General features: G+C 34.5%; 1 protein-coding gene across 4 annotated transcripts in view; it reads left to right on the top strand.

Moving 5' to 3' along the window:
• The window catches only part of LOC106158683 (general transcription factor 3C polypeptide 1-like), a 160,021-nt gene that overhangs the window by 37,832 nt on the left and 109,484 nt on the right, over positions 1-12,705 (top strand). For all 4 annotated transcript variants that reach the window (XM_087016149.1, XM_087016148.1, XM_087016147.1 and 1 more), the window contains exon 37: positions 3,124-3,186. In XM_087016149.1, the coding sequence (XP_086872275.1) occupies positions 3,124-3,186 (63 nt within the window). The remainder of the gene's footprint in view (positions 1-3,123; positions 3,187-12,705) is intronic.

Below are 12,705 nucleotides of genomic sequence, written 5' to 3'. Positions count from 1 at the left end.
TATTTCAAGATAAAGAACAGTGTGTGTGTGCATGGGTGTGTGTGTGTGTGTATGTGTGTGTGTGAGAGAGAGAGAGAGAGTTAAGTGTTGGTCAACTTAGTGTATTTGCACATGATTGAGTTGTACTTCACACAGGCCCATGAAATATACCTCCCATTAAGATAAGAAAAAATAACATGTTTCTGCCATTTAAGTGATCAAACCTTTGTGTAGCACCTAACACTTTGAAAGCTACTGGAAACGAGCAGATGAATAATTAACCTAAATATAATGAAAGCTTTTTCAACTTACTGGGACATCAAAAAGTTTGGTTGCTTCCCCAGCGATGGGAGCTTTACAAACTATGAACAAAGACGATATTGCAAAAACCTGTAATAAAAAAATAGAACACATTTGTGGAATTGAGTCTGCTCTGGATGAGTTCACGGTTGCATTATACTTTGAATGAAAACTGTGGAGAGAATTAATTGTAAATGGATTTATTAAGGCAGGCATATTCCAGGCATGTCATTATGGCATGATGGTATATAGCCTGGTTTCTGATTGAGTAAGTTTGTCCATTAGTGCCAGTCACTGGAGCATTAGTGCAGGGTTTATATTAATATCACTTAGGTCTTTTTAATGGGGAAATTGTTAAAGGGATAAAAACAACTCTTTACATGAGATTCAAAATTCCACAATGAATACATTGTAAACAACACAAAAATGTAGAAAATTCTCTTTACCAACAAAACGGTTGTTATCGCATTTATTCTGAAATCTATGTTTGCCATTTGTCCATGTGGACCTAGATGGCTACTCTCTGAAATAATCTCTAAAAAGTATTACTCTTACAAGATTATTACAAAAACCATGCTTAAAAAAACAAACAATCCACTGACTTTGATGTCAGAACAAATTCATTAACCACTGGAAAGTATGAAAAGATTGCCATTTTTCAGAGAAAATCTGTTGCATGGCACTTTTTCCTCCAAAATGAAGAGCTGTTATCCTTTTAAAACTTGGGCCATCTCTCCCAAAAGTTCTTACAAGTAAAGTTGGTCATAACTTTTAAATTGAAAAAAATTTGGATAACAATTTAATCATTTGCTTGAACCATCCTGCAGACTCAGAATGACAGATAATAGTCAACACACCAAGTGTATGCTGTGAGAGTTTTCCTAAATGGCCCTGAACTAGATCAGTTGTTACCTAAACTATGGAACAATGAAGCTTCTAAAGAACAGGAAACTTATACAGTGACTAAGTGATAGATTGCACAAGAGATTAAAGAAGATTTTTTTAGTTCCATGAAGGCATCCTTACAAAATGAGGACACACTTCAAGCATTTCATGTTTCATCCAATTTGTTTGATGACTCTTAGATAGTTTAAGATTCATCAAATCCATGTTTGGGAAGAACATCTAAGACTGAAATATTATAGAACTGTAAAGTGGAATGGAATAATTTGCCTAAGGAATAAAAGAAAGAGTAAATATTCTTCAAAAGTGATTGACCAAATAGGACATTGCAGGATATTAAAGCAATAATAACTCTTTGTTTCGGCCAAAAAATGAATTTTCCTGGAGTAAACAACAATTTTCCCATACTTACCAATGGTTAATGAATCCATTTTTACATTCAAAGTTAGTCCCTGGTTTTTTTCTTAAAAGTTTGGTTTTTTGTTATAATCTCTTAAGAGATTTTAACAGAGTATAGACATCAATGGAGGTCACGTGGTCTAAAGACAAGTTCAAATAACAGAATAAAAGCTATAACTGCTGTTTGTGTGGTAAAACAGAATATATTATATTTCTATGAGTTATTCACAAGGTTTTTATTATGAAATATAGATCTCATACGAAGAGTTATTATCCCTTTAATTGAAAAAAGGATAAAATGTTTATATGGACTTAGTAATATGCTGTGTAACCATTCACAGTTAAATATGTATAATGTATAGTAGCTAGAGAGCCTCTAAATGTAAAAACATTTCAGTGCTCAATAAATTATTATTATTATTATTATTATTAAATCTTGAAATTGAATTTTCTCGATGTAAATTTAATACAATATCAAGTAGGCGTCACAAAATGAATAGTTACTGTAGGGTTTCCTCCATTATTTTTATGTACAGACACAGATGAATGCATGATGCCATCTTGGAGATTGATTGTATATCTCACAAGTATTCTTATCACAATGAAAAGAAATTAAATGTACATAATTAAATATACATATGAATGAACATAAAGAAAAAACACTGTTGTCATAATTTTGCACGGGTATACACAGTATCTTTAACAGTGCTTTACTTGAACAATACTTATGCCACAGTTAGGGTATTATTTTAAAAATCTATAAATTTAGCACATTCATTAATGTATCCACCTAAAAATATGTGATGTAATAACATCAATCACACTGTATAATTGATTTTGATTGAACTGTATTTTGTGTGATGTCGCTATTTCTGCATGAAATAAAACATTTGTTACGTTTAGTATATATAAGTAATTGAAGTGTCTGATGGTTTCATCATCCTGATCATAATTGGAAAGTTGCATGTTCATAATGTACAGTTTGAGACTGCCCCATTGACACTGATTGTCAGAACCCATCTTTCATCATTGGTATTTTATAATGATACAGAAATGGATGTGTGATGAGGTAATTTTATGAGCTGTAGAGTAAAGGCATGCTTTTTCCATTTACAGTAATTTGGTGTTTCCATTTACAGTAATTTGGTGTTTTTTTCCTTGATAAACTAAACCATGGAATAAAATTTTTATTTTGATCCCTCACGTACTGCCCTGATTTCCATTTCTAGTAATTGCCAGCTTTTTTGTTTTCACACCTCCCTATTTGCCCATGCATTGAAAATTGGGGATGATTTTTAATCTTATCTTTTCAAAAGTACCTTTTTAGATTATTTTAATCTGATGTCAAAGTTTCTTTATTTACTTCAGTATGAATATGAATCATCATTGCTGTTTAATTTTAATGTTTTTTTAAAAATAGTTATTATAATATCATTTAAGGCATTATCAAATGTAAATATAATTAACTAAATAAAGATAATGCAAAGCTTTTGTGTATATAGAAGCATAATATTAGGCTAAAGATATTTACTTTTTTTCTAGAGGTTGGTTGGGCATGTGTCAAGGTTTTCCCATCTCCTCTCCCTTCTGATGGAGAACTTTCTGGTAAGTCTTTCTAGCTCTGTGTATATTATTCACTCTTCCCACTCAAATCTCATCTTCATTCCTCAAAATAACCAACCTTTTTTATAGTTGCATGCAGAAATTTGATATTTTTGTGGTCTGTATATTTCACTCTCATTTGCTCCTAGTATTTTTCATTGTTTATGGTGGTTTAAACATTTAGCACAGCTGCAAAGCAACAGAATTGTAGACGCACTGCTGCTAGTAATATGAGATGTAAAAAGAATGTTTGTTATTCTTGTAACAAATAGACATATCATATTTGAAGTCAAAACTGTGAAACTGAATATATATGAACAATATGTCAAATATATGTTCAGACATAAGTTGTCAGATGGACAAAATGATATTCTGATTTTGGTGACATTCTTTTTTCTGTGAAAGGCTTTATTCAGTATAAATTACAGGTAATTTGTATGAGGTTTTCAGGTAATGTGCACTGAATGGGCAGGTAGTATGAATTAAATTGCCAGGTGGTGTGTGTCAGAGTGTCATATAATGTGCATTGAGATATCAGGTAATGTGTATTAAGGTGTCTGGTGATGTGTATTGAGATATCAGGTAATGTGTATTAAGGTGTAAGATGATATGTATGGAGACATCAGGTAATGTGTATTAAGGTGTATGATGATGTGGATGGAGACATTGGGTAATGTGTATTAAGGTGTATGATGATGTGGATGGAGACATCAGGTAATGTGTATTAAGGTGTATGATGATGTGGATGGAGACATTGGGTAATGTGTATTAAGGTGTATGATGATGTGGATTGAGGCATCAAGTGATGTATATTAAGGTTTCAGATAATATGTATTGAGACATCAGGTAATGTAATATTAAAGGGATAATAACTCTTCGTTTGGCCAGAAAATGAAATTTCCTGGCGTAAACAATAATTTTCCCATACTTACCAATGGTTAATGAATTCATTTTTACACTCAAAGTTAGTCCGTTTTTTTTCTAAAAAGTTTGGTTTTTTGTTAAAATCTCTTAGGAGATTTTAACAGAGTATAGCCATCAATGGAGGTCACGTGGTCTAAAGACAAACTCAGATATGAGAATAATAGTTATAACTGCCTTTTTTTGAGGTAAAACGGAATATATTATATTTTTATGAGTTAATCAGAATGTGATTATTGTGAAATATAGATCTCACATGAAGAGTTATTATCCCTTTCAGGTGTCAATGAGGAAGAGTTGCGTGCATCTTACATAATATTGCAGCAAAAGTTCTACATACCATTAGGTTCTATAAGTTCTATCAGATGATGGGTCACATCACTGTGAATAAAAAAAGATCAACATAAAATATTATCATAATATATCATTAAATTCCATATCTGATTCAGCTGTAATGCATTTTGCAGAGAAAAAAAAGATTAATATAACCTATTGTTTGTCCTATAATCTGCTATAAGACAGTGAATGGATTCCCTGAGGGAAAGCTGTCCGCGGATCAACTTAGCTTGTGAAAGTGGCCTAGTAACTATTTATGTTGCTATTATAATTATGATATATATCTCAAAACCAAGCCACTTTATAAATTTAAAGAGAAGAATCTGTGAACGACTTAACATAAATCGGTCTGCATTGTTGATACTACCCTATGCCAAATGTAAAAATTTAATAGATTTGTGCAGTTCACTAAATTTGTTTTGTGCCTGGAGATCATTACTAGAATCTGTAATCCCTGAGGGCCAGTAGGCGTAAATAGTATGTGGCACAGACTGAGTCTGTAACAAGTTACGGTCACCTTGAATTGGTGGCAATTTGATCGCAAGAAGGTGTGCGTGTGAAAATCATGCCCACTGCAAACCATTACATGCAAAACTTTTTTTTGAGGCCACAACTGTCTTTGCCTATTCAAAGAGAATTCATTGACTAGAAAATGGATACTTAACAGGCATTGAGGTTTTAGAAACCCAATCTTAAAGAAAACCTTTTCAATGCAAATTCAATATTTTCAGTGGTTTCTTATAGATTTGTGTATATGCGGTAGGCTGCGTAGGAGAAACATTTTGTTAAACATACTTAAAAAGATTTGATAATTTTAGGTGTCTGGTTAAAAGGAAAAGGAGAAGAATCAAGTCTTCCCACACTTCTCAAGGGATATAGAATCTGGTGTGATAATTTATATCAAAAAATGGTATTAGATTGTTTTGGAACAGGCTAGATCTTGTTGTTATGGCATGTGAACAATTTTAGAGAAATGAAACATAGGAGCCACATAGGACCCTCCCCCCCCCCCAAAAAAAAAAAAACCTGCTAACTTATATGCATTTTCACCTACCACCTGCTGAAATAATTTTTTGGCGAGGGACAACAAGATATATTAGAATCTTGGTAGTCAAGTTTGCATTTATTTTGTGGAAAACTAGTTGGTTAAGTAAAAAAGGTAGAAAGAAAGAAAGAAAGAAAGAAAGAAAGGCTCCAGAGAAGAGAGTCCAAAAATTTGGCCTAGATGCTGAGTAAATTGAGATACGTGGGTTTTTCTTGCTGTTATCTGCTTGAACAATATTTTAGACAAGCATTTTGCTATAGAAAGAAAAAAAAGTTAAATACCAAAAGGGCAATCAATATTACTTAAAAGGTAGGTGAGACTTAAAGGGCTACATGTTTCTGTCATCATATCCCTTAAGATACACATGTGGCTACAAATGAGGGACAATTTTATCCGAAACAGAAATCTGCTGAATGTGATAGTCCTTTGGGAATGCTTTTGTCATTATATAAGCTCAGCAGATTTACAGGTGGGACAAGATAGTAATGGGATCCCTAACTCACTGATGAACTTCCCTTTAAAATGAGCATTTCCTCAATCATCCCAGTTAAGGATCAATAATTTCTTCAGATGACTGAAACACAATTGAAATTTTATAACTGGTTTGTTACATGGTTGCGAATTTTGAAATCGAGACACAATTGTGAATTCGCTGCTATACGATTAATTCAGAAGTCTTTATTCATTTAGTCTACACCTTTACACATAAGGTATAATCATAAGACAAATATGACTAACTACATCTTTACACAAATAAATAAGCAATGCAGTTACATAAATAAATAAATAAATAAATAAATAAATAAATAAATAAATAAATAAATAAATAAATAGGCAGTATAACAACACATGAATTTAAATTATAATGAAAGCAGCCATGGGGCATTGGTATGTGGCAAGACGTATACCCTGCAGAAGTTGTCAGTGGCACTATCACATTCTCAAATCAACAGCAAAGCACCATAATTCCAGAGATATGTCTAATCCAAAAGAAAAGGGAATTGATATCAGCAGAGGAATCACAGAGACAATGTTTTTTAAGAAATGATTGGAAATAAATGTAGTAGCTTTAGAAGACGATATGTTGCTAACTAACTACATAAATATCATCACATTCTGAATGGTATCAGGTTTTCTTATTATAGCACACAGATTTTGAAACGGGCCATTTCATCTCCATATACCACATTTGTAAGTGTATTGTCGATTTTAGGTTAGTGTGTGTCTCGTCGTAAAAGGTTAGTATGTGTCTTGTCCTGGAAATGGGGGATGCTCAAATGAAAGTGGGTACTTTATGTCGCAGAAGTCAGAGTGTTCTTCGCAAAACACAATTAGAACTTGATATTCACATTGCACTTTGAGCATATTTATAACACAGCTTTAATAGGAGGTTGAGTTACACTAGCTATTATATTGCGTTATAAAGCTTATCTCTGAGTTTCCTAATTGGCTGACTTTCCTAATTGGCTGTACAAATAAATTTTTACTTTCATATTTAAAGCATACTGAACTCAGAAGCAAAATGTACTTCAAAGTAGAATCCTTTTCAAAAAAAAAAAAAAAAAAAAAAAGATCCAAGATATTTTAACTGCATGTGACCGCTCTTGGTCAATCAGTGAGTTTCAAAATTCATGGCTATGTAACAGTTATTATTTTTATTATTATTAATATCACCATTGTACAGATATGATATTATTAATATTATTATTATTATTATTATACCTGACTAATGATCACGATCCTCTTTTAATAATTAAGTAGTAAAAAATAATGAGGTGCCATTTATGCAGAGAAATGTATGCTTGCATACAGCATATTTTTTTCACCAGTGACAGATGTTGTGCCAATTTTTATCTATACCAATGAATTTTTAATAAATGTGGTTAAATGTGTTAAGGAAGTCTATATAGATAAGATTAGCAGATGAGATTTAGATTTAAAAGCAACACGGTGTTTATTATTCGCTATAAGTGTTTGAGTTAAAAGGAATTGTAACATAGTCTTGTTCAGTCTGAGAGAACAGATAAGCTTCCAGATGTCTGCAACGCGCTTCCAGTTTGCAAGCATGACCAGGGGGACATAAACAACCATTTGTAGGAGTAGAGAGCACATCAAAAATCTATTCTCTTAATGGATGGGATTTCTTTTAGCTCCAGGAAATAATTGTATCCACAGCTACCTGACAGTTTAGTTCAGACATATAACACACCACGTCTTTCAAGTTGACTAAAATAATGAAAAAACGGCCCTGGGGCTACAAAATGAGTTATGAAATTGACCGTGAATTCCCTGCAAAGCCGGTTCATACTCTGGGGGTGTTATTTCCCCACAATAGTAATATCCACATTTTCCTGGAACTTTGTTGCCTCTGGGAAGTTTGCTAGGCAGAGATTGGACTTTAAGTGAAGATGGGAATGGATGGGAAGAAATTGGGTCACATCAGGATTATTGCAACTGCAGAACCTAAGTGAATAATCATGTAAGATTGTAGAATATACATGGTAGCGCTGAGCAGGTGTAACATTGATGTATTGCATTAGGCGCAGGACCTCCCACTCTGGTGTGGAATACTTTTTAAAAAAGCAATTTGGCTGGCACAAATAGTGCAGCATGCATGGACTGTGGGTGCCAACTTTATTTCCTGAAAAAATGGTCATGGGCAAATTCCCTCCCGATGCAGTAGCATCATTTTTGATGCGCTGCGGTTTAGATCTTGATGAAATATTTTCTTATAGCTTTGTCCGACATTGTCCAAAGGATATCGACCAGAGCCATTTCAGTTATCTCAGGCCCATAGCCAGGGGGTGGGGGGTTCAGTGGGGTTCGAAAGAACCCTCCCCCCCCCCCCCCCCACCCTTTGGCCAAGGACAATTTATATAGGTATATGAAGGTTTCATGTTAAAAGGTCCACTTTTTTTAGAAAAAAAGAACCCCCTTTTTGAAATTGCTGGCTATGGGCCTGTATCTCTGTTATGTTGTCAGAGAACCTTAGTTTTTGTCTTTGGTTAGATCTCTGTCTCAAAACTGTCCCCATCAACATATAATTTTCAGTGCCATGGCATATGGCCACATGGCCAAAATAGTTTAGCCATTGAAGGAGGAGGTCTTTGGTGAGCTTCCTATTGGTTGTAATCTTATCTTATTAAAGGTGTGGACTTCTTTTCAATCTTAATTGTACCACCAGCGTTAGCGCTGGCGGTACACATGGTTTCGGTCTCGTCCGGATCGTTCCGCCGGCTCCGCCGGCTCCGCCGGCTCCGTTGGCTCCGCCGGCTCCGCCGGACGGCTACCGTTACCGCTTCTCCTCCTAGACGGTAAGGGCCCCCGTACCCATCTCATGGATTTAGGTCACCTATAATCTCAACTCGTTCCACGTAAAATTTGGGCTTTGTCGGTATTGGGGTCTGGGTGTGGCACTCATTGCAATGCACCCTTGTCTAAAAATGGCAAAATTAAATGCTAATTATCTACCCTACGGAAGGAGTTATGGGAAAAATTTCTATAGACGGCTTTCCAAAAGTCATATGTGTAGATTTCAAATATACTCTTGGATTTGACCTTTGACCTCTACTTCAAGGTCAAATGGGCCAAAATTTTCAAAAAAATGAAATTTTTTACGAAAAAAATTTTTTTTGCCCTGTTATTCAGACACCACACAGACTTAACCAATAATATTATTGGAAAGTGTTACCCTTCAGGTCATCTTTCATCACCATGAATTTGGGGTCAATCGGTGCATTTTCACGGGAGTAGCGGCCATAAGATACCGAAACTGAAAACTGTCTCTAATTCGGGAACCGTTAATGCTAGAGACCCATTCTTTTTTGCATTTTGTAGAGCATGTAAAGCCCAACACTGGTGGTCGTCTCGGTTTTTTTGTATTCCATACGGTTTTAGAGTTACGCTGTATCAAAAAGTACATATTGGTGGTAAAAGCAAAATGTGCAGTACGGTAATGGATAATAAATTTTGAACTCTGGAAAAATAAAACATAAGGCTTGGCAAAGCATACAACTTGTGTTCAAAAATGACATTATTTCATCAAATTTGAACTTCTGAAACTTCAGAGCACCTCCTATTTCAAGAATTTTGACCAAAATGACATTTTCTTTATTTTAATTAATTTTTTCTGTACGAAATTTAAGGCACATTATGGTAACTCCAAAATTATAACATCTAGTCCCTTATATCTCCAAAACTGGCAGAGATAGGTCCATAGTTACTATTGAAGTTGAATAGGAAGTCATATACTGGCAATCTTACTGTGACCTTGAAATTGACCTTTGACCTACTTTTCACCATGAACTGAACTTTGCAAATTTTGCTTCCCTTTTATCTCCAAAACTGGCAGAGATAGGTCCATAGTTACTATTGAACTTGAATAGGAAGTCATATACTGGCAATCTAAATGTGACCTTAAAATTGACCTTTGACCTACTTTACACCATGAACTGAATTTTGCAAATTTTGCTTTCCTTTTATCTCCAAAACTGGCTGAGATAGGTCCGTAGTTACTATTGAACTTGAATAGGAAGTCATATACTGGCAATCTAAATGTGACCTTAAAATTGACCTTTGACCTACTTTTCACCATGAACTGAATTTTGCAAATTTTGCTTTCCTTTTATCTCCAAAACTGGCTGAGATAGGTCCGTAGTTACTATTGAACTTGAATAGGAAGTCATATACTGGCAATCTATATGTGACATTAAAATTGACCTTTGACCTACTTTACACCATGAACTGAATTTTGCAAATTTTGCTTTCCTTTTATCTCCAAAACTGGCAGAGATAGGTCCGTAGTTACTATTGAACTTGAATAGGAAGTCATATACTGGCAATCTAAATGTGACCTTAAAATTGACCTTTGACCTACTTTTCACCATGAACTGAATTTTGCAAATTTTGCTTTCCTTTTATCTCCAAAACTGGCTGAGATAGGTCCATAGTTACTATTGAACTTGAATAGGAAATCATATACTGGCAATCTAAATGTGACCTTAAAATTGACCTTTGACCTACTTTTCACCATAAACTGAACTTTGCAAAATTTTCTTCCCTTTTATCTCCAAAACTGGCAGAGATAGGTCCATAGTTACTATTGAAGTTGAATAGGAAGTCATATACTGGCAATCTAAATGTGACCTTGAAATTGACCTTTGACCTACTTTACACCATGAACTGAATTTTGCAAATTTTGCTTTCCTTTTATCTCCAAAACTGGCTGAGATAGGTCCGTAGTTACTATTGAACTTGAATAGGAAGTCATATACTGGCAATCTAAATGTGACCTTAAAATTGACCTTTGACCTACTTTTCACCATAAACTGAACTGTGCAAATTTTGCTTCCCTTTTATCTCCAAAACTGGCAGAGATAGGTCCATAGTTACTATTGAACTTGAATAGGAAGTCATATACTGGCAATCTAAATGTGACCTTGAAATTGACCTTTTACCTACTTTTCACCATGAACTGAACTTTGCAAACTTTTCTTCCCTTTTATCTCCAAAACTGGCAGAGATAGGTCCATAGTTACTATTGAACTTGAAAAGGAAGTCATATACTGGCAATCTAAATGTGACCTTAAAATTGACCTTTGACCTACTTTACACCATGAACTGAATTTAGCAAATTTTGCTTCCCTTTTATCTCCAAAACTGGTTGAGATAGGTCCATAGTTACTATTGAACTTGAAAAGGAAGTCATATACTGGCAATCTAAATGTGACCTTAAAATTGACCTTTACCTACTTTACACCATGAACTGAATTTTGCAAATTTTGCTTTCCTTTTATCTCCAAAACTGGCTGAGATAGGTCCGTAGTTACTATTGAACTTGAATAGGAAGTCATATACTGGCATTATAAATGTGACATTAAAATTGACCTTTGTCCTACTTTTCACCATAAACTGAACTTTGCAAATTTTGTTTCCCTTTTATCTCCAAAACTGGCAGAGATAGGTCCCTAGTTACCATTGAACTTGAATAGAAAGTCATATACTGGCAATCTAAATGTGACCTTGAAATTGACCTTTGACCTACTTTTCACCATGAACTGAATTTTGCAAATTTTGCTTCCCTTTTATCTCCAAAACTGGCTGAGATAGGTCCATAGTTACTATTGAAGTTGAATAGGAAGTCCTATACTGGCAATCTAAGTGTGACCTTGAAATTGACCTTTGACCTACTTTTTATCATGAACTGAACTCTGCCAATTTCTTTCTCTTTTAACTTCAAACTTGACAGAGATAGGTCCATAGTTACTCTTGAACTTGAATAGGAAGTCATATACTGGCAATTTACTGTGACCTTGAAATTGACCCTTGACCTACCTTACGAAGAACTTAAATTTGATTGTACCATATATATTTTTTGCAATAGTTTAAAAATTCTTGTTGATTGCATTTTTACAGCTTGTCAAGCACAAAACTGGTGGCTGTGTCCCTTATTTTGTGTATGTGGGGGTCTATACGAATGCGCTTGCTCCAGCTGGTGGTACAATATTTGGAGGCGGTATCGCCTCTCTGATCCTCTAGTTCTTACTGATAGGCACCGCTCTTTGGTAGCTTTGTAGGTATTTGCAATTTGTGTTTTTAATGGCCACCACATAATGCGATAGGGAAAACTAAAGACTGTTAGAGCTTCAACTTGGTGTTTTTACTAATGGCACAATCCTTCCACTCTGTAGTCAATGGTGAAGTGACATTCTTTACTATGGCCATTTTCTGATTTCGTTGGTGTCTCCGCTTGGCAATCCAAGGGTTGGTTATAATCTTATAAGATGCTAATGAATGTCATTTGGTTGCCTGTATTCAGGAAAAGATCTGGGGACCATGTTTGGAAATGGCATTTTAAATGAGTAAATAAAGAGTAGTTTGATCATTGGAGGAAATCAAGGTATCAAAAGTATAACTGGAATGGGTTTCTTTTGAGAGAGTATAAACTGTTCCAAGGCCAGTTCCTACAAAATATGTTGAAACAGAAAAATTTGGTCTAAACTTTCATATCCAAAATTTAGATTTCTTTTTAATTGTATAAAAAAGGCTCAGTATCTAATTTCTGTGGCCTACTGCTGATTTATCTTAGGTAAAAGTAGACCAAAGAGTTTTGGTAATAAAATTAACACTGACTTCTTGTCAATTTTTTTTGAAGATGGACACTGTGCTGAATTGCCTCAAGCCTTTGGTATATGCACTTTCTGAAGTAATGACACTATTGC

This window comes from Lingula anatina, chromosome 6 (genome assembly GCF_051362555.1).
Source record: "Lingula anatina isolate TDL-2025a chromosome 6, LinAna3.0, whole genome shotgun sequence".
In the NCBI taxonomy this organism is placed as follows: Eukaryota; Metazoa; Brachiopoda; class Lingulata; order Lingulida; family Lingulidae; genus Lingula; species Lingula anatina.
This window is presented reverse-complemented; position numbering and strand designations above follow the sequence as displayed.